General features: G+C 47.7%; 1 protein-coding gene across 2 annotated transcripts in view; it reads left to right on the forward strand.

The window, feature by feature from the left end:
* Positions 1-23,454, forward strand: part of LOC119170059 (ankyrin repeat and LEM domain-containing protein 2) — a 72,020-nt gene that overhangs the window by 38,042 nt on the left and 10,524 nt on the right. For both annotated transcript variants that reach the window (XM_037421085.2, XM_037421086.2), the window contains exons 13-16: positions 765-1,019; positions 4,148-4,311; positions 4,403-4,537; positions 21,060-21,206. In XM_037421085.2, the coding sequence (XP_037276982.2) occupies positions 765-1,019; positions 4,148-4,311; positions 4,403-4,537; positions 21,060-21,206 (701 nt within the window). The remainder of the gene's footprint in view (positions 1-764; positions 1,020-4,147; positions 4,312-4,402; positions 4,538-21,059; positions 21,207-23,454) is intronic.

Here is a 23,454-nt window from a genome sequence, read left to right on the forward strand (position 1 = left end):
TTAGTCCGAAAAATCGAACTTTCAGGGGCAAATTCGCCCGAAAAATCGGTCGAAACAATGCATTAGCTCTATGGGATCCCTGACGGTGCATTTATGAAGTCCGGAATATCCAACAAGTTCGAATTTTTGCAGTCCGGAAAATCGGTCGGCGACTGTACAGTCAATCAACATGAGAACAAACGCAAGGTAATGCAAAGGCCGCGTCACTAATGTTCGACACACTGCTAGGGCCCCACGAGATGCGACCCGCGGTAAACACACCTCGTGGGACTCTCTGTCAGGAGGCGACCATCTGCGCCAGCCACAATATGCCAAAAGGCGCCAGTCTTTTCTGTCCGGCCACATAGTCTCGCCTACAGGAGTCACTACTGGCACTACAGCACTAATCATAATGATGGTCATCGTGAAGATCGCATGCGAGCGCTGTGTCAGCTACCGCTCAGCGGCTGTTAACCCTAAATGTGGCTTATTCACGAAACTACTTTACAGGAGTGATAGCACCACCATAACTTTGACCTTTTTCACTTGAGCAATTCAAATTGACTCATGAGGTTTACAAAGATACTTTTATTTGAAACAAACGTCAAAACAATAAATAAAGCCACCGCTGCATTCAAAACTGCAAACACAGGGACTAGGCAAATCCACATGCAATGTACCTATCATTCTCGTGGTGGCTGAAAAATTTCAGTGCCATAGTTCCCTCTATTAAATATTATAGAAAACTCTATGGTTGTGGTGAACACATGATGGGGTGCTGGCAGATTCTGCCAGAGCTGGCCCGCCTGGAGCGCCCTGGTGGACCCGAGCTGTGGCGGCTACACTCTTGGCTGGGCCGGGAGGTGCACTTACTTCTGCGCGATAGCCTGGAGCCGTCCGAGCGGCAGAGTTTGGGCCGTGCCCTGAACACGCAGCTGGCACCTCTGTCCACCAATCGTGCAGCCCCTGCTTCTCCGCCTTCCACCGATGACGAAGATGACGGTGGCAGCGTCAGCGACATGACACGACGTTACCGACAGGTGAGCTGTCTTTACTTCCTATTTCTAAATAAATGTTGCTACTATTTATTCAACAATGAATGGGTCAACATTACCCATTTATCTATAGTGATAAGTGTCGTGGGTATAGTTTTGGCTTGAAATGTAGCATAATGGTTCTAAACCTTTGGTGGTGCAATGACTGCATTTGGACTAACCAGAGTAAGGAAGTGGTGAGAGAGAGGGGGTTATGGCTCGTTTGTTAACCATATCTTGAAAACCACGAAAGTATCTGCGAAGTGAAATGGATACAGTTTTATTGGGCATGCATATCAAAACGACTTCCCTGCTATGATTTGCGGGCGCAGTTCAGAATGAGCTTGATCGTGAATGCAAGGGCTTTGGGGACTACAGGATTGTTTTTGCAGATTCGAAAAGACCTGCAAACATCTATTTGAGAAGGTGCATGATGAGTGTTTCATTAGTTTTATTATTAGTCATCATACAGTGTAGACTACCTATAATGTAACCACTTATAGTGCAGAACTGGTCACAATGCAATCTTTTTCAACTCCCGTTTACCCCCTCCCATAGAACCCCATTTATACGCATACCGCTTATTGTGCAGTCCCCCAAGATGAAAGATCGGTTATAATGCGATTGCTGGAAAATCTTTGAACGCGGTAGAGAATTTGCGTCTGAAAGAATCTGCATTTAGCGCCGCTGGGGAGCGAGCAACGAGGTCGTTACGGAGGGGACGCGATGTCAACAAACAAAGGGTGGAGGGAAGAAGAGAAAAGAAGACCCTGCTACGTTGCGCGAGCTCGCCCACTTTGCATTGACGCCGACGCGGCTGCAGTGTACGCATCGCTAGCGTGGCGCGGGCCGCGCGAGGCTCAACAGGGCACGTGTCATCCTGTCCTTATCAAATGCGTTTAACAGATTTCTGTTGGGAAAAGCGTCATCATTATCAAGTTTGCTACAGATATTGTGCTTGCTACCTCGTCAGTAAATATTAAACTTTTATGGTTCTATGACCCGAGCTTTTGCCTTTGTTGCCAGTGAGCGGTCTTACATAAGCTTGGCAGGTTTTTGATGTCATTGATCTTCCGACTGTGAGCGCGAACTTCGTATCACGCACGCTGTTCTTGGTTCAGTGCCTTAGTGCGATCTTTTCGATGCAGAATCTTCACGTCTTAGACGGATTTCCCTTGACTACATACTGAACGGCAGGCTAGGCCTAATCAGTGTTGGATGTGTTTCAGTAGCGGTTGTGTGCTATTTATAAGTTGCGGTTTGGTACGGAATCAACGAAACTCTTTGCAGTGGTTGCATTCGGCGAAAAAGTATACATATCATTAATGAAAACAAGGGTGGAACGTGTGGCGCACGAATGGTTGTTCGGAATTTGATTGCAATGTCTTGAAATCAAGTGCTTGCCCGTGAAATCAAATGACTGGCGTCTTTCAGCGCGTGAAATTCCTGACGTGATTTAACATAGTTTCTGTGCAATGCGCATAATGGAGGCGGTCTGAGTAGTAGTTGGTGAATTTTCGTAATTGTGCCTTCTTTTGTTAGATCCCCCCCCCCCTTCAGTTTTTCAATTTTTATGTTTGTAAGAACCAAGCATCGCATGCTTTAATTTTCGGACACACAAGGCTGCTTGCTAAACATCTTTCGCGCAAGTGCAGCCCTTGAAAAAGGTTGTTTTGGTTATGGTGCTGCACCGCTTACAGTGCGTATATTCGCGACTCGTGTGACTTGCATTATAAGCGGTCTATACTGTACTTCACTTTCATTAACACGTAATTATACATATTTCATCTCGGTATTCTCGTATGCCAAGCCAGCAAGATGAGCAACATGAGCATTAATACCCTATTTACTTGAATCTAGGCTGGCCCCAATTCTAAGCCGGCCCCCAAAACCTTTAGTGTACACGCATCGTGAAGGAGTGCGGCCACTAGCGTGGGTCCGGTCTTAGCGAGCCGTAGGGCACGCGTTAACCGTCGCCATGGCGAGAACACGATATGGCTCAATGTCGCAACACATTGTCTGTGGCAACACCAAACGCAGTACAGCCCGTTGCAAAGGTGCGGCGGGAAAGCAAATAGGCTTATTTACGCCACGGGCATAAAAGTACTACACAGGGTGCCACGAGCACGTCTCTGTGGTAAAGGTGATCCACGGAGACACAGGGACCAAGGCCCGGTTGCTCGAGCGAGGGCAAAGGCGCTCGCGTTGGCTTCAGAGGGAGACGGGTCGGCGTAGCTAGGCCGAGCGTACGCAGTGGGGCAACAAAAGGAGAGCGTTCGCCTCGGGCGTGAGGCGCCGTCAGCGAAGTCCGACGAGCCCCCGAGCGACGGGAGTCTACGGACGGAAAAGATTGCGTGGCTCACCGTCTGCTGTCCCGGAGAGTATCTGCCCGCTCCCGACGCAGCGCGCGAAAACCTCTCGGGAGACTCCGCGCGCGGCGCCACAGTCAACATACGCTACTGGGTGAGGGGAGACATGTCGGGACATGAGAACGGCAGAAAAGGCGGTTAAGCCCGCGCAAAGGCAGCGGGCTAGCCTCAATTCTCACAAACTCCAAAGCACGGGGGGAGTAAAGCTTGTAGGCTGATCGAAAAAGAGAAGACAGCATTCACAGAGAGAAAACATTTATTGAACATGAAGATGAAACAAAGCAGTTGGTTCATGATGCAGATAACTCGAGAAACATGGTCGTCTGCAATCTTAATTTTTGTTCTCCTTAAAACAAAGTTAGTGTTTGTTTCAGCTAGCTGCTGAACAGTGTGAGAATTTGAATAGTATGCCATTGACAGCATATAGCATCTGTTTTGTGCCATGTCCTATCCCCACGTTGCTTTTTATTTTCCCCACTTGTTTCCATTTTGTTGCTTAATTACAAGCATTCCAGCAGAGCAAACTTTTTGCCTTCTGACAAATGTAGGCTTGCTGCCTTGCTGCGAGTTTCCTGTGTATTTGCTGCGCATTTCCTGCGCAGTGCACTCGCAAAAGTTGAGCGAATAGCCGCAGCTTATGTGCCAATCTAGCAAGATGAGCAACATGAACATTAATACCGTAATTTCATCATTTGATTTACAGTTAGCTGTGCTGATGTTAACGATGCCATCTTATCGCATTGCCTGCATCTTGTGTGTATACAGCCATCGAGCCGTCGGAGGAGTAGAACTTTAAAGCGGCACCTGCAGTGTGTGCTGCGTTCTCTGTGTGCCTTGTTGGAAACAGACTCGGCCGATGCGGAACCTTCCCACTGCCAGTGCTCTCAAGGAACGACGGGAAGATGCGAGAGTGCTTTTCTCAGAGATTGGTGAGTTTGTGGGAAGCCCATGTTTTGTGTTGCCGAGTGTCGATATGTATATATAAAGTCGTGCATTTTCTCGCCTGCACACTCTCTGCAGCAAAGCCCCGCCTGTGGAGGAGGAGGAAGAAGAGGACGAAGTGTTTTTCACCCCTCCTACCAGCCCTTGCTCCTCGAGTGGATCGTCCTCTGAGGCACACACCCCAGACGAGGGTCCACTCTTCTTTATACAAGGGTGAGCAGGCCTTGCATATTGCCAGGTTAAGAGTTTACTAGAGGTGCATCTGTCTGCATTACCTTGTCCTCGGCATTCAAACTGTCAGGTAGATCTAGAGGGCAGGACATGTCCTGCCCAGATGACCGAAGTGTGCCAGCAGAGTGCTTCCCTGACTAAAGAAATAGTTCTCCTCGTGTACTCCGCAATGTCATGCAGAGGTATGTTAATCGACTGTCTGGTGTAGGACACCAGTCTAGAGTGCAAGACCATTGGTGCAAGCTCGTGTACGTCTGCAGTAGAAGTGAAAGTGGTGCTGCCTTATTTTTACTCAACTATGTATAATGCTGGTTGCTTTTTGGCGTAGCTTTCTCATTAATTCATCCATTCATGCTGGTAAGCTTTCAGGGCTACTGTGATGTACTGTTCTATATGAATCTTGATTGCCATACTTAGTTGTAACTTTTTTGTGGTCTCCATCAAAGTGCAACTGTGACAGAACAACTTTCACACAAGTTCATGCTGTTTCCAAGTGTGCATCACTCTCTCCTGTTACGCTTCTACCAAAACAGACTAATAGGGCACGTCAAAGCATAACCTCCTTCATAAGCAGCACATTATAGGCTTCCTGTGTTAGGGGTCTTCATTTGTCATAAGGTTAGAATGGCATTTGTAGTTTACTACCAACAGCTCAAGAGCTCTCTTAAAAAATAGTGCTGCAACATATTGCTGCGTACGAGTGGCGTAGCGATCCATACGACGAAGAGGAGGACGACAGCGGACAGACTGGGGCAAGGTAATCTGTGTGGCTGGCGCTGCTCGCTTAACCGGTTGTAAATATATGCGTCTACTCTTCCGAGTTGGTCTCCTTCTTGTAACATATTTGGTGGAGTTGTGCGATCCTCATCCTCGCCACGGAACTTCGAAGTGGACGGTCGCTCTTGGCTTTCAACATGACCATTCAAGACTAAACTACATCTTCTCCAGTCGCCCGCCCTCCTGCCTGGTCTGCCAACCCAGCGGTCGCAACAACTTTCGTGACGCTTCCCACCCTCAAAGATTCTGGCGTGTTCTCGGGCCGTGAGGGTTCCGACGTCGACCAATGGTTACGCCTCTACGAAAGCGTCAGCGCCACTTACCGGGGGGATCCCACATTTACGCTCGCGAACGTCATCTTTTATTTCGACGGAACCCATCGTGTCTGGTTCGACAACCACGAGCATGACATAACGAGTTGGGACAGCTTCAAGGAAAAGATTCGTGAGCTTTTTGGGAACCCCATCAGGCTGTCCTCGCACTATGCCGCCAAGCTGATGAAAACATGTATGATGTGTCTTTTGTTGATGCCATAGTTCAAGAATGCCGCCGGCTCGAATATGCTAAAAACAGGTGCATCTCTTATCAGATCCAGGGCCTTCCGAATACAGCAGCGACGTCATCGTGCCTTCAGTCATATCGTTCATTCGACACCTGTGACAGCTTAACTCAACTCGTCAGGTGTGAACTTGAAGCGGCCGCCCCTGCTACAGTGCCGGCCCTTCAATTCCCTCCGGTCCTTCAATTTTCTTGTCCCTTATTCAAGCCGTTGTACAGTGAAACCTCGTTAAACCGTAGTTGGCCAGAGCTCGAAAAAAGTACGTACTAAACAGTAGTACTGCTTAATCGAAATAGCGTCAGTCACTCACTTACCTGTCAAAAAAATAAACCTTCAGGGAGTGCGATGAAAGAACAAAAAACGTGCAGTAATTTATTAACTTCGCGTGACAGTCTGTACTCTTCATCTGACGACGCGGCGGCCGAGCAGCAACGACAGCGGCCTCAAACTCACTTATGCTGTGAGCCAGCTTTTCCACCAGCCCCCTCTTCTCGGCAAATACCCGCATGACGCTGACGCAATGTGCAGCTTCGGCCACTGTCGGACCTGTATCACCCGTGTTGTCGCTTTCCATGTCGTCCTCATCACTATCATTTGGCGACACTTCGACAACCGAGGCAACAATGGCTTTGTCGGACATGTCCGGAGATGTTTGCACATCGCTGTCTGCGTCTCTGAAGTCGGGGAAGGAAATGCCTTCCCAAACGCTCTGCCGCTCCAGCACTTCAGCTGGCAGAGTTTTGCAAGCTTCGTCTACGATGTCCGAAGTCTGGTCGATGGTGTCACTGGCGTCATCTGCGTCGCCCGCACACACGCTGAAGCCAGCACGCTTGAAGCAATTTTAAACTGTCGTTGCTTCAACCTGCCGCCACTTGTATACGAGCAGGTGAATCGCGCCAATCAGGTTGATGGAGAATAATTTGTCACATTCAATGGCGAGAAGAAATCTGCGCAGCAGATTCTTCTTGTAGAGCTGTTTTACAGCTCGAATGATGCCTTGGTCCAAGAGCTGGGCAATCGCTGTTGTGTTTGGTGGCAGAAACGCCAACTTCACAGTCGTCAGGTTGTCCAGGGCGAAGTGCGCCGAAGCGTTGTCTAAAATAATAACAACTCTTCTGTTCTTAGCCGCAAAACGACGATCGATGAGGCGCACGTACTCCTCAGAGTTTTGCCGTCATCCATGCTTTGGTGTTGCTGCGATAGATGACCCCTGATGGCAACCGGGCGCCTTTGAAACATTTAGGCTTCGCCGACTTTCCAATCACGAGGAGCGGAATTTTGTCAGTTCCAGTCATGTTTATGCAAAACGCCACTGACATTCTGTCTTTTGCATGCTTGCCGCTGGTGCACGTCTCGCCTTTGAACGCGAGCGTTTTGTCTGGTAGCAGCTTAAAGAATAGCGTCGATTCATCCATATTAAAGATGTCATCAGGTGCGTAGTCTTCCAAGAATGTTCTTCAGCTGACCATTTTGCCACTGCTCCGCGCCATCCACGTCAGCAGCAGCACCTCTTCCCGAAACAGTCCTCGTGGTAATGCCGTGCCTTGCCTTAAATCTGGCCAGCCAGCCATTGCTGCACACGAAGTTGTCATGGTTGAGCTGCGAGGCAAAAACCAGGGCCTTCTCCACGAGCAGGGGTCCGCTGATAGGCAGATTTTTTGACCGTGCAGCTTTTAGCCACTTCACCAGCGCCTCCTCTACATCCGAAAACGCCGAACCGCGTAGCCGGCACCTTTTCGCAGTTGCAGCAGCACTGCCGAGCAACTTCTCTCTGGAATTCAAAATTCCACACACTGTGGTTAACGGCAGGTCCTTTTCGCGTGCCAGCGCGGATTTTTTCGTGCCACTTTCAATAGCATGACTCGTTGAGGTTGGGGGGAGCGCCTTGGACCTGTCCAACATGTGCAGGAAACCAGATCAGTACGTGGTGCTTGATGCCGTCGCGGCCACCACTCTGGAGCACGCGCAGGGCTTTCTTGGAGATTACACCGCGCTCGAAAGCGCGAATAGCTGACCTAGAGTCACTATAGGTGACCTCCCTTTCACCTTCCAGGATGGCCAGGGCGATGGCCACTTGCTCGGCAATCGTCGGATCGTCAGTGTGAACCGATGCGCAGTTGGTGATTGCTGTTTGGAGTCTGCCCACAAGGCCGCGCGCGCGCTAACCGACCGCGCCGGTTCCGGGCAACGATTCAGGGCCAATGGGGTTGCGGAAAACAGGGACGCGCCTGCCACGTACAACGAAATAACAAAACATTTTTACCTCGCACGGAGACTATATCCACTCCCTCATCCAAATCTTAATAGGCCACAGGCCCTTACGCTCAGACTACTGCAGACCTGAAATCCCTTCACGCTTTATCCTGACGTGTTCCCCAATGACGCTTGCCCCGCATGTGGGGATGTATCCACGCTGGCGCACATGCTCTGGGAGTGCAAGGCAATGTACACTAACCCCAACACTACATCGGTCAGGTGGGAGGCGGCCCTACGCAGCTCCCTCCTGGCCGACCAACTTAGGGGCTTCCAGCAGGCCCGCGGAGCGGCCGATAGGCTTGGCCTAACGGTCCCGACATGGGAGTCGCCCGCTGCGCGCTGACGCCCGCCTTGCAGGACCTCAATAAAGTTTCGCAACCAACCAACCAACCAACTTTCAATAGCATGAATTATGTCCAATTTCTCCTCTATTTTCAGCACTCGATGCTTTTGTCCCAGCTTCGGCATGACGCAAGTACAAAGCAGCACAAGCACACATACACAACACGTGAAAAACGACGCGAGAGCTGTACGGCACGGATCAACCAGAGAACATCTATGCACGGCGCCAAAGGAACAAAGAAAGCAAAGCAAGCGCACACCGTGTTTGGATGGATGGATGGATGGATATGGCTGTACCCTTTAGATCGGGCGGTGGCTAGCACCACCAAGCCGTAATACCTAATGAACCAAAAACTAGATTTATTTTTTTTCCTTTTAAAAAGTGAGGTTGAGGATTCGTACACAATGCAGTGAAGGGTTTAATTTTCACTCGTGCCTTGACTTTAGCCACCAGTCAGATAACCTCCTTCTAGTTAATTCTACCCGCTTAAAGTCTATTTTGCCCTCCCTGTGGCTAAACCCAACTGCTTTGAAAAACTCTGCGCCATCATCCTGAACTATAGGGCGAAGCCCTTTACAGAACATTATCAAGTGTTCGGCAGTTTCTTCCTCTCCACACGCACTGCATACCGTGTCTACCCCTTCGTATTTGGCCCGATATGTCTTGGTTCGTAATACTCCCGTCCTGGCCTCAAACAGTAGAGAACTACCTCAAGTATTATCATAGATCCTTTCCTTGGCAATTTCCTGCTTAAAAGTACGATATACCTCTAGTGCGGACTTCTTAATCATGCCAATTCTCCACATATCGGTCTCGGCTTCCTTCACCTTCTTCTTAACGGATAATTCTTTTTGGTTTGGCCGCCTGCTGTTTTCTAAGTATTTACCAGTCAATTTTCTGGTTCGCTTCCTCCATTTTGTATCGACATTGTTCATGTACAAGTGGCTGAATACCTTCCTAGCCCAACGGTCTTCCCCCATTTCTCTCAATCGCTTCTCAAATTTTATCTTGCTGCTAGCTTCCCTGCCCTCAAATGATGTCCATCCCATATCACCTTGCACTCCCTGATTTGGTGTATTCCCGTGAGCTCCTAAGGCAAGCCTACCTATTCCACGTTGCTTAATTTCGCGTTTGTGCAAAGCGCCATCGCGTGGACAACGCCAGAAGCCTAGCCGGCCGAGTGCTTTTTGTTGCAGAAAAATCCAAGAGATGGTGCTCACCAACACAGCCGCCATCATCATCAACACAAACAAGCGAGGAGTGTTTCTATCTCTGGGGCTTGCTGTTCTGTCGGGACACCCAGTGGGGGACGACATGCCGCGGCGAGTGCGCAACGAGAATTGGAAAAACTACTTTAACCGATACATACGCGATAAGCTGGTACGGCTTATGCGGATACAAAATGCATTATGTTCAATGGCCGCCGAGTCGGGGATTTGAATTCACTACTTTTAAAATGAAACTACTGTTTACGCGGGTACGGTTTAACGAGGTTTCACTGTACGACAGAAAGTCGCCAGCATAGGTCTATGCTCCATTTTGATGCCTTCCCGTATCGACTGGCGGTAACAGTTCACGTCCGCACGTCCTTCACTGTCTGGCTCTTCATTGGCATTTCGAAATCCTTCTGCATGGTGAACACCTGGTGACAAGCCCATATGCTTCTCTTGTCACTGTATTGGGAACATTTCTCGTCTATGCAGAAGCCGTTGGTGCCCTACTGCACAACCGTTCCAGCGCTCCTTCAATGCCCGACCTTCTGATCGTCAGGAGACCAGCCCCGATCATTTAGCCCATCAGGAACCTGTGACTGATCACCGCTACTCCTAATCTCCATCCCTTCAACTTCGCCATTCTCGTTCTCCACAACCCCGTCTCCACCTTCCCCCGCTCACCCTTGACGTTCCCTGACGGAAAACTAAAAGTTGCAGCCTCTGGAGGGGGTGCTGCATCGATTCGACTGATAAAAAATTCTTTACTGACTGTACAGACAAAAAGGAAGCTTATCGACATGAAAATCGGGGGGTGTACCTGTGACTGCTCTAGTGGAAACTGAAGGTCAACTTTTTTGCATGACCACTTCTTTTCCCCTTCAGCTCAAAAAAAGTCCTCACGCTTGCGACGACTCAGTTCGTACGTGGTGCCGATAGCGAAACTGCATCTGTCGTTGGAATGTGCGCCGCTCATGTAAGCATCGTTGATTGCCACACAGGTGTTCTGTTCGCCGTCCTCGAAAAGTGCCCGCAGGACGTTATCTTAGGCCTCGACTTCCTGTCAGCACATTCTGCCCTCATTGACTGCTCGGCCAGTATGCTCCATCTTCAATTGCCCATCACAGACCCCGCTGAACAATGACAGAGTCGCCTCTGCACTGTCGGATATATGCTCGTCTTCCACCTCAAATGCTGACCTACGTCCAGTTCAAATCAAACCCACCTGTTCCCGACGGAGACTATGTACTGACTCCCGTCGCCGATGTCCTCATCAGCCACGGTATTACGTTACCGCACATCATCCTGTCAGTCGCAGGGAACTCCACGTGCTTCCCAGTTGTGAATTTCAGTTGGACACCTCAGGTGCTGTCGCAAGGTATCGCTTTGGCACTGCTTTCCACCTTGGAAGACGACGCGGTGGATGTTTTCACCGTGGTCGCTCCTTCCGACCCCTCTGCCCAGCCCCACTCCACTCGTTGCTCTGACAGTGCAATTAGGTCGATGGTGTCTCCTAATCTAACAGCGCAGCAGACTGAAGAGCACCACCATGTTCTGCTGTCTTACATCGACGTTTTCGACCTTGGCGGCCGTTCATTGGGGAAAGCTACTGGAGTAACCCGCCGCATCAGCACAGGTGATCAGCCTCATATTCATAGGCATCCGTATTTATTTATTTATTTATTCATAATACCCCTAAAGGCCCTCGTGAGAGGGTATTACATAGGGGGGTTACATGAGCAAAATAAACAATAAACGTCAAAAACGAGAAAAAAAGTAAAAAAAATTCAAATTAAATACAGACTAAGGTTGAGATATATGTTATAACTAGTAATTGGTAAAGACAGCAAAAAATAGAGAAAAGAATAGGCAACAAATCATTATAATACAGATGAGTACCTAGTGAACAACCTATGAAAATGCAAGAAAAAATAATCAATACACTTGAAAAAAAAAAAAACGTACACTCAAAAACGAATAAAAAATATACACTCACTCATCACACCTCAAATAAGCTGAAACAAGGTAAGAATACTACACGTGTGCTCTGCACGTTATAGAAAAGAGGGAAAAACAAGTAAAAAAGCAAAAGTTAGATGATATCAGTATTTTGAATTAGTTCTTGAAATTTAGTGGCGTTTTTTTCTAAGGAAATGTGTGATGGTAGTTTATTCCAATCGATTATGGTACGCGGAATGAATGACTTGGAAAAAGCAGATGACTTACAGTTTAAGCGTTTAACTTTGTAGGGGTGATCGCGGCGAGGAAAAATAACCCCGCTGAACAATGACAGAGTCGCCTCTGCCATTGTATCTCGTGTCATTGGTGGAGTGTCAGATTATCGAAACTGAGGTCGACAAAATGCTTGCCAAGCACATCATCGAACCATCCTGCAGTCCTTGGGCATCTTCTGTTGTGCTAGTCTCCAAGAAGGATGGCACATGGTGTTTCTGTGTTGATTATCATTATTTAAACAAAATTACATAAAAAAGACGTGTGCCATCTGTCAGGAATACCGTGTTTACTCGCGTAATCTTCGCACTTTTTTTTGCGGAAAACCGATGCAAAGTTGGGGGGTGCAAGAATTACGCGGGAAAACTTTCCACGAAAACGTACAGAGCGAATAAAAAAACGAAGTGGCCACAAATCGCGATTCTCACACCAGAAACTAGCAGCAAGCTTTGAGAAGTATTAATTAAAATTTACCTCAACAATAAAAGCGCAGGTTTAACACAAGGCAAGATTTATTTGAGACACAAAAAGTGCAAGCAAATAGTGGGGAATTAGAATACCATACGCAAAGCTTGTAGGCGTTGTGGGCGTGACAGTAGCGTTCGTTGCTCAACAGGAGCCCTTAAAAAGTGAGCGTAGGTCTTCAGTATTAGGCTGATAACTATTCAACAGAATTGTCCGCAGTTTCCTCCTGAAGAAATAATGTTTACCATCAATCCCAGTTTTAGGCACACGGCAGGCCCAACGCGTCTTGGTGGCTTTCAGCTGCCATCACCAGTAGCGAACACAAAACTCGTATACTCCAAAAGGCCTACCGGCGGCCCTGTTGCCGTTGTTTAGATCATGATCTATCACTTTCAACTTGAAAGCAGTCGTGTAGCTTACGTATCACCCCATAACGTGACAAGATTACCGACAGAACATACAAAACACGCCGCAATGCGCACTTGCCACTTTGGCTTGGCTTGGATTCGATTGAATTTCCATGCAATAATAGTAAGTTTGATGCTTAAGAGATGGCGCCAGATGGCACGCGCTATCTTTATCAGTGGCTGGAACGAGCAGACGACACTATTGCGGCAGTTTTCGGCGGTGCGATAATTACTCGAGGAAAAAATAAATCGTATTTTTGTTGGGCGATGTGGGGGGGGTGCGAGAATTATGCGAGTGCGAGGATTACGCGAGTAAATACGGTAGATGATGCTCTCGAATGCCTCTACGATGCCCGCTATTTCTCCTCCATAGACCTACGTTCCAGGTACTGGCAGATTAAGGTGGATGCCATGGATCGGGAAAAGACTGCATTTATTACACCCGATGGCCTATATCAATTCGAGGTCATGCCCTTCGGCCTATGTAACGCTCCACCCACGTTTGAACAAATGATGGACTTTCTGCTCAGAGGCTTTAAATGGTCAACCTGTTCGTGCTATTTGGACAATGTCATTTTTTTCACCTACATTTGAAAGTCATATAGAGCGCCTATCAGTCATCTTAGATGTCTTTTGTCGTGCTGGCCTCCAGCTGAACTCATCCAAGCGTCACTTTGGGCGCCACCAAATTATAGTTCTTGGCCATTTAGTGGACGCTAACGGCATACAACCCGACCCAGCAGTCAGCGCAGTCCAAAATTTTTCTGTACCACGATCTTCAAATGATGTACGCAACTTCCTCAGACTGTGCTCCTACTTCCGTCGCTTTGTCGAGAATTTTGCGGACCTATTGAGGCCACTTACGTGGCTCCTCAAGCAAGACGTCCCCCTTTTTTGGGGCTCCGAAGAGGTATCTGCGTTCTCGAATCTAATCGTGCACCTTACTACTCCTCCGATCTTGGCCCATTTTGACCCTACTGGTCCTACTGAGATTCATACTGACGAAAGTGGCCATGGCATCGGCGCAGTGCTAGCCCAACGACGTGGCCATGACTGCATTATCGCATATGCCAGCCGTCTCTTATCCGCGCCCTAACGCAATTATTCTATCACAGGGCGCGAGTGTTTGGCTCTCGTCTGGGCGGTCGCCAAGTTCAGGCCATACCTATACGGATGCCCATTTTCGGTTGTTACAGACCACCATGCGCTCTGCTGGTTGAACTCTCTTAAAGATCCTTTGTGGCGTCTTGGTCACTGGGCTTTGCACCTGCAAAAAATTTCATACTCGGTCGTGTACAAATCTGGCCGCCTGCCCCAGGATGCTGATTGCCTCACCCAGTACCTTGTGGACGATCCTGCAGACCCCAGCATGAACGAGGTGCACTCCATCTTCTCTGTGTCCGAATTCATTCACATTGGGGAAGGACAGAGAAAGGATCCACTCCTGCTCGACATCATCAGCCGCATGAAGTCTTCCCCAACAGACGCCTCAGTCAGTCATTTTGTTTTTCAAGAAGGCGTCCATACCACTACAATTTCCGACTTGATGGGCCTGACCTTTTTATTGTCGTACCCAAGCATTTATGGCGCAGTGTCCTCGCTGAAATTCATGATGCTCTCACAGCAGGACACCATGGCGTAACTCGCACACACGAGCGCATACGGCACCGTTTCTACTGGCCAAGCCTCGCTCGCTCGGTACGCCGATACGTCACAGCGTGTGAGCTATGTCAACGTCTCAAAACACCATCGCTGCTACCCCCTGGCCATCTCCAACCAATTGGCATACCCACACAACCATTTTACTGCGTTGGGTTAGACCTGCTTGGTCTTTTCCAAGATCAAGAGTAGGCAACAAGCGGATAGCCTTGGCAAGTGATTACGCCACACCCTACGCTATTACTTGAGCTCTGCCAACGAGTTGCGCGACCGATGTTGCAGACTTCCTGTTGTGTGACGTTATACTAATTCACAGTGCATCAAAACACAGACCGTGGACGTACATTTTTCTCTTAAGTCGTCGCTGACATCCTGCGTTCCTGTTCCATGCAGCACAAGGTGACCACAGCTTACCACCCGCAAACCAACGGCTTCACGGAACGATTAAATCATACTCTTACAGATATGCTTGCAATGTATGTATCACCGGACCATCAAGACTGGGATCTTGCCCTACCTTATGCGACGTTCGCGTACAACTCGTCCCGACACGGCACAGCTGGTTTTTCACCTTTCTACCTACTGTACGGAAGGAAGCCGGCTTTACCCTTCGACACTATCATTTCCATCACCTCGTCCACCGGCAAGTATGCTCGTGACGCTATTGCACGAGCCAACCATGCCTTTCAGCTCGCTCGTGCTCGTCTGACAGCGTGGCAGAGCAAGCAGCGACGTTGCTACGATGTCTCACATCGCGACGCACATTTCGCTCCGGGTACCCTTGTGTCACTCTGGTCTCCTCATCGTCGGGTTGGCCTATCTTAAAAACTTTGGTGTCGTTACATGGGGCCTTACGGTGTATTGCGGCAGGTAACACCTGTTACTTATGAGATTGGCCCCACCTTTCCGTCGTCAAGTTTAGTGGAGTGATGTTGTTCACGTGTAATGGCTCAATATGTACAACTCTGCCTCTGAGGACGACTTATAAAGTTCCAGGACTGTGCTTCCGCCGTCGGGGGTCATGCTACGTACGAGTAGCATAGCGATTCACATAGTGAAGGGGAGGATGAAAGCGGACAGACTGGCACGAGCTAATCTGGTGGCTGGCGCTCCTCACTTAAAATATATCCGTGTCTACTCTTCCGAGTTGGTCTCCTTCTATAACAATATTTAGAGTAATACGTATATTAGTCTAACAGGCCAATTTAGTGTCCGCTTTCTTTCAGAAAAATTTGTTGCCCTTCCCCCATTGCAACAATGCTGGCAAGCAAAGCTTGGCTTTGCCTGATCTACTTTTTTTTTCTATTGTATTCTGCAATGCTCCCTCCTCATTTCTTCCTTCTTCCTTGGCAAGAATCGGATGTACACACATATACTTAGCAGCACAACACTTCTGCTGCAGTCAATTGTGAAAGTCATGCATGAATCAATGAAATGCTACATTAAAATGCAACGGAATCGTGTAATGGAACTTATTCCATTCAGAACTGTGAAATAAGTGATCTTATTAAAAAGATATGATAGTTCTCATTAATATTGTGTCTTACAAAGAAAAAAAAACGAGCGCTTAAAATTTCCCCTCCTTTACCTTTTTGATAAAAGATCGCATTTATATTTAGAAAATGGCTGATCACCAACAAGCCCACGATCAAGAGAGCATTATTTCCTGGAAAATGGTGCCTACAATGCAGTTAAACCTCATATAACGAAATATCTGTTTTAACGAAGTAGCTGAAAAATATTCTTGCAGTATACAGTCGGACCATGCTAGAACAAAACTGACGGGGCGTGGAAAAAATTTCATTGAAGTGAAAATTTCGTTGTAGTGAAATCGAAAGAAAATATAGCCGACCTGAGCTAGCAAAACAAACAACTTTTTATTGTTAAAATTTGAAAAGTGTCGGCTGCTTCTTTTTTTTTTTTTCGATGCGATTCTCAAACATGCATAGTAAAAATAACGGCCACAACAGCTTTCGTAAACGAACCTAGCAGTTGCACTGACACACTAACACCAGCAGCTGTCCGCTGTCAAAAGGTAGATATCTGATTCTGACAACGTTGTGATGCAGGCGTGGTTTGTGGAGGAGTGACTCATGCCTTATTCTATACTACGAGTGTTAAAGATTGGGCGAGTTGGTTTGTCGTACTTGAACTGGTATAGCGCATTACGGGGAAGAAGAAAGGGCCGAGCAGACCGACACAAGAGGACAGAGCACTAACTTCCAACTGAGCTTTATTGTCAAACTGCATCAAATATGTAGACCGGCACAAGCATACAAAACCACCCAACGCAACGACAAGATTACACACAACATCGCACCGTCACATATCACAGATTCATAGGCGGTTATGCTGATTAAGGAAGGCCACTTCATGTTCAGATAAAACCAAAGACGGGGCGCTAATACACGTGCTGCCAGCTCTTGCTATACAATGCGTTTCTATAATTTCCCGAGTTAATTGTGACGGGTGCTTTTTAACCACTTCACATTGATCAAACATGGGGGAACATCCACAATCGCGACAGTGAATCCCAATGTGGCCCTGGATTGCTTTGTGAACATTATAATGGTGCTCTTTTAGCCTTTCATTAAGGCAGCGCCCCGTTTGGCCGAAATACCACATACCACATGAGAATGGAATCGCGTAAACAACCCCCGCTACACACGGCACAAACCGAATTTTGTGCTTGGTTGAGCAACCAGTGGCACGTGATTTGAGAGGATTTACTGCTTTGCAAAGCCGCTGTAACTTATCCGGTGCTGAAAGCACCACTTTGACGCTGCATTTCTCTCCTATCTTTTTTATCCGGTGGGAAATGTCATGCACGTATGGTAAAACTACGGGTCTTTTTCGGTCGTTAGATTTCGGCTGAGCCTCGGAGTTGCAGCCTTTCTTTATCTGTTTTAATAGCTTTTCAGCTATAGATGCCAGTAGGATAGCTGGGTACCCAGCACTCAAAAGCCTTTCAGCTTGAGCTGCAAAGCTGCGCTGCATGACATGATGACATGATTTCCTAAGAGGATTGATGAGACAAAGATTTGTGATGCTTCGCTTAACTAACTTGGAATGGGAAGAGTCATAGGGTAAAAGAGGTTTTCCAGTTCTAGGTTCAAATATCCAGCACACATGGTTAGGTGAAAGAATTAAATTCAAATCTAAAAAGCGTAAGCTGTTGTCAACTGGCATCTCATGAGTCAATAAAAGCGGTTTAAAACATTCTTTAAAAGTCATTACAATACCGTCGGTTAAGTGCTGGCAGGCAGCGTCGCTGCAGTCGATGAAAATTAAAAAGTCGTCTACGTAACGACATATTTTGGTGACAATATTTTGGTCAAGCATGCTCATCAGCAAACGGTCATGATATGCAAGGTATATGTCACTAAGGATCGGGGCGAGGCATGACCCGATGCAGACACCACTATTCTGTATGTATTTACGATCATTAAAAGAGACAAAAGTCGACTTGATATAAAAAGACAGAAGCTCTAAGAGGTTACTGTTATGAATACCCGTGAGATTCTGGAAGGCTACAGCACCAAATGAGTCAATGGCATTGTCAACACACTGTAACAACTTCTCATGCGGCCAGGAGTAATACAAATCCTTTATATCGACAGAAAGTGCTTTTAAGCCCCTGTCGTTATGTTCCAGAAAGTTAACCAAACTGCCCGAATTTCTAATTAAAAAGGGGTCATCAATGGTGAGCAAATTGAGCTTTTCTTGTAGAAATAATGCCACAGTTTTTTGCCAAGTTCCTCTCTCTGTCACAATTACCCGCAGAGGGCAATCGACCTTGTGTGTTTTGGCCGTAAAGAACACATCAAGTCTAACGACAGGGGCTTAAAAGCACTTTCTGTCGATATAAAGGATTTGTATTACTCCTTGCCGCATGAGAAGTTGTTACAGTGTGTTGACAATGCCATTGACTCATTTGGTGCTGTAGCCTTCCAGAATCTCACGGGTATTCATAACAGTAACCTCTTAGAGCTTCTGTCTTTTTATATCAAGTCGACTTTTGTCTCTTTTAATGATCGTAAATACATACAGAATAGTGGTGTCTGCATCGGGTCATGCCTCGCCCCGATCCTTAGTGACATATACCTTGCATATCATGACCGTTTGCTGATGAGCATGCTTGACCAAAATATTGTCACCAAAATATGTCGTTACGTAGACGACTTTTTAATTTTCATCGACTGCAGCGACGCTGCCTGCCAGCACTTAACCGACGGTATTGTAATGACTTTTAAAGAATGTTTTAAACCGCGTTTATTGACTCATGAGATGCCAGTTGACAACAGCTTACGCTTTTTAGATTTGAATTTAATTCTTTCACCTGACCATGTGTGCTGGATAATTGAACCTAGAACTGGAAAACCTCTTTTATCCTATGACTCTTCCCATTCCAAGTTAGTTAAGCGAAGCATCACAAATCTTTGTCTCATCAATCCTCTTAGGAAATCATGTCATCATGTCATGCAGCGCAGCTTTGCAGCTCAAGCTGAAAGGCTTTTGAGTGCTTGGTACCCAGCTATCCTACTGGCATCTATAGCTGAAAAGCTATTAAAACAGATAAAGAAAGGCTGCAACTCCGAAGCTCAGCCGGAATCTAACGACCGAAAAAGACCCGTAGTTTTACCCTACGTGCATGACATTTCCCACCGGATAAAAAAGATAGGTGAGAAATGCAGCGTCAAAGTGGTGTTTTCAGCACCGGATAAGTTACAGCGGCTTTGCAAAGCAGTAAATCCTCTCAAATCACGTGCCACTGGTTGCTCAACCAAGCACAAAATTCGGTTTGTGCCGTGTGTAGCGGGGGTTGTTTACGCGATTCCATTCTCATGTGGTATGTGGTATTTCGACCAAACGGGGCGCTGCCTTAATGAAAGGCTAAAAGAGCACCATTATAATGTTCACAAAGCAATCCAGGGCCACATTGGGATTCACTGTCGCGATTGTGGATGTTCCCCCATGTTTGATCAATGTGAAGTGGTTAAAAAGCACCCGTCACAATTAACTCGGGAAATTATAGAAACGCATTGTATAGCAAGAGCTGGCAGCACGTGTATTAGCGCCCCGTCTTTGGTTTTATCTGAACATGAAGTGGCCTTCCTTAATCAGCATAACCGCCTATGAATCTGTGATACGTGACGGTGCGATGTTGTGTGTAATCTTGTCGTTGCGTTGGGTGGTTTTGTATGCTTGTGCCGGTCTACATATTTGATGCAGTTTGACAATAAAGCTCAGTTGGAAGTTAGCGCTCTGTCCTCTTGTGTCGGTCTGCTCGGCTGTTTCTTCTTCCCCGTAATGCGCTATACCAGTTCAAATTCTATACTATTCTTATCATCCACTAGCAGGGGCTAGCTTATGTTTTCTCGACGCCCAGGTGGGCGTCGAGAAAAGGAAGGTGGCAAAAAGCGCAACAGCCTGAAGTTCTCAGGAAGCCAACGCACACCAGCCGCTACCTTCAATATGATTCATCCCATCCTTCCTGCCACAAGACCTTGGAAAGGTGGCAAGAAAGCGCAACAGCCGAGAGTTCTCCGTTCACAAGAAGCCAATGCACACATGCCGCTACCATCAATATTATTCATCTCATCCCGCCTGCCACAAGGCCTCAGTTGTGACCACATTACTCCAAAGGGCCAAGAACATATGCTCCAATGACACAAAGCGAAAGAGAGGTCTGCGTAATTGCGGACCTCAGAAGAAAATGGATACCCAAAAAACTTCATTCGAGCCGCAACCCATCGCGCAGAGCAATAGAAGATGCGAAAACCCCAATAAGCATTAATTGGCAGACCTACGAAACGCGTACCGGTCCCATACGTCCAGGGAACCAGCGAGATGTTGGCGGTGGTCTTCAAAAAAGGTGTTTGCATCATGCACGTGCCTTCGTGTATGCTAGGCCGCCTCCTCCCCCGCCCGAGAGACCGGCCAACAATGGACAGGACCCCCGGTGTCGTTTACAAAATTCCGTGCGTCGAGTGCCCTTCTTTGTATATCGGTGAGACAAAAAAAAAACACCGGAACGACGCAAACAACACGCCAACGACGTGCGGAAGTTCTACCAAGAGTGCAGCGCAGTCGCCGAGCACGCTGAGACGTTGGACCACCGGATAAATTTCGATGCAATGACCATCCTTGAAAGCAAGACTAACTGGAGGAGAGTGTTACTACTCGAGTCGTGGCATATACAGCGAACGGCCCAAAACATCAACTGCTCTCTCGGAACCCCTCCCCAACCGCTCCTCGAGTGCTTTGATGATGCCGCTGCTGCATAGTCCCAGTCCCCCCGAGGAAGGAACCAAGTCGGTTCCGAAACGTCGGGTTTCTTCACGAACTTTTGGTAGGAGTTTAAATCATTTCCGGAGATGCAACTTTGTTATAATGAGGTTTTAGTATCATATATGTGACCGGCACAACTTTGAAAGCCTAACTTTGAACACCTTCGAGCTATGCTGCTGCTGGTAATGGCATAGCTTTCTATTTATGCGACCACCACTGAAATTTGCAACTCATAGAAGGTTTGGTTAAAGTGCTGCTGAAATCAGCGATTCCACAGTGCACGGGTTCATCCTGCTTTGTGCAGATCTCGTCCCAGCAAAGTGGACTTGGATGTGCTGAGGGCCCTGGAGCCAAGTCTGTTGGCGCCAGATGTGTTCGACCCTCTCACCTATCCTTGCGTGCACCAGTGGATGCAGGTTATTCGCTCATTTCCTGTGGAAGCCACTTCAAGGTGAGCTTGTGTACTTGAAAAAAGTACCTACAGTTGTGTAAGACAGTGTCCAGAAAATGGCATGCAGTGAAAAAGTAATTGCGTGATAATGACAGTAAGCACCGCACCACATTGTCATGTAATAAGTGTATGCAACGATAGCAATGGCCCCGTATCTGCATTTAATCTGCAAATGTCGTCGAAAGACGATAGTCTTGCGTGTGGAGAGAGTGGACAAAACATTTATTTGATGTTCTGCTCAAGAAAATCGTCGAATGGTATTCTGGAGACGCTGCGTTAGAGTGCCTCGAGCGTGCAGCGGAGGCGAACGAGCGCATCAAGTCACGTCACACGTGAGACATGAGCGCCATCTGGCAGTTTTTTCAAAAACAAAGCGCATGGCTCTGAGACGGGTGTGCGCGCCCGTCTCAGAGGTGATAAGGTGTAGAACGCAAAACGACGGGTAGGTGCCACCACCGTCTCGTTTTAGCAAATCATTGGAAACACTCGCCTTTCCGTGCAAGCGTTGGTTGGTCAGCGCAGCATGATAAGCGCTACGGTCCTTAACATTACTTATGTATGCTTTTTCTAGTAAAAGGCGCACATGCAGAATATATACGTGTTGTTATTGTGCCCCAGACACACGTAATAATTGCTTTTTAATCGACAACTGCCCCGCAGGGGCACCTGCACAAGTAGGCGTTTGGTGTGTAGCGACACCACGGACCCGAGCTAACGGGAGAGTTTTGGCTCCTTCCCACGCCTAGCAGTGCGTGGCTTTGCCGTGTCCGGGGAAAAGGGGATCCTGGGAGTTGAGCTGACGCTGGGTGATTGGATCTTTAAGGCCTCCCGGCAGAGGCAACACACCCCTTTGGCCCCGGCTTCACGTAGACGGCACCCCTGGGCTGACCCACCCAGGGGAAATCGGCAGTCGCCTTTTCCTATTTCTCTCTCCCTACATCTTCGTCTTTATCGCTCACTTCTTACCTGTCCTGTCGTCTTATCTTTTCCGTTTACTTCCGAATTTCTTGGCGGCTAGGGTTAACCCTGGGGGACTGACCTCCCTTGGTCAGGACCACAGGGTTATAGTAGCAATGTATGGCTAACGTGTGTATACGTTCCTCTTGTTGGACTCCATGGTGGGTGGCCAGCATAGCTACCGAATGAACATGCTTTTCTATGGAAAAAGTACCCCCCTTTCCACAATGATCGGTCTTGTAAGAGGGGTCGCACCGAAGCAAATAGAAACGTTCTTACTAAAGAGAGCGATTACACGAAATTCTTTGTTGTAACATCATTGACTGAAACTAAGATTCAGGACATATCACCATTCCCGATTGCAAAAGCAATCAAAGAATGCATTGGAAGCAATTACAGTGCAAAAAAAAAAAAATGAATTCAGGAGATCTCCTCATAGAAGTGAAAAACAAAGAACAAAGTGACAAAATTAGACACCTTGGAAAAATCGGACAACATGAAGTCCGTGTAACAGCTCCCCGATCTCTAAATTACACGCGAGGTGTAATATCGGACAATGAACTGCTCAAGTGCACTGACGCAGAAATTGAGGATGCTTTAGCGGATCAAAGTGTACTTGCCGCACGAGCAATTATCATTCGTAGAGATAAGAAGGAAACCCGCACAAGGAATGTAATACTAACATTCGCAAGCATGACGCTTTCTGCTGCAGTTAAGGTAGCGTACCTTTACCTACGTGTGAGGCCCTACATACCTAATCCTCGCAGGTGCTTCCGGTGCCAGAGGTTTGGGCACGGGTCTCATTCATGTCGTGGTAATCCAACCTGCATGAAATGCGGCCAGAATGAACATGAAGATGGCGAGTGCACCAACCCTTTAAACTGTGTGAACTGCAAGGGGCCCCATGCAGCGTACTCACGCTCGTGCCCGGAATGGCAAAAAGAAAAAGACATAGTTACGCTGAAAACCAAAGAAAAACATACCGTATCCAGAAGCGCGCAAGCGAGTGGTTCTTGCCCAAAAGGGCACTTTACGCTGAAGCGGTGCGAAGGGGGAAGGCACCGCCGACGGTCTCTGTAGGCACACAGGTCGAACTCCAGGACCTAGTGGCCACGGTCCGTCCCCCAGACAAGAGCGAAAAAAAGGCACCAAATGCCTTTTTTCAGGGAGGCCCCAAAGCCTCGACCAGTGTTGGTGTCAGCCAACCTAATGTCGAGGCAAAAGAGGTCTCAACAACGGTGCCGAGTAGCCGGCCTCACTTGAGAAGGCCAGAATCCTTGCCGGGCACCAA

This window comes from Rhipicephalus microplus, chromosome 2, assembly GCF_043290135.1.
Source record: "Rhipicephalus microplus isolate Deutch F79 chromosome 2, USDA_Rmic, whole genome shotgun sequence".
NCBI lineage: Eukaryota > Metazoa > Arthropoda > Arachnida > Ixodida > Ixodidae > Rhipicephalus > Rhipicephalus microplus.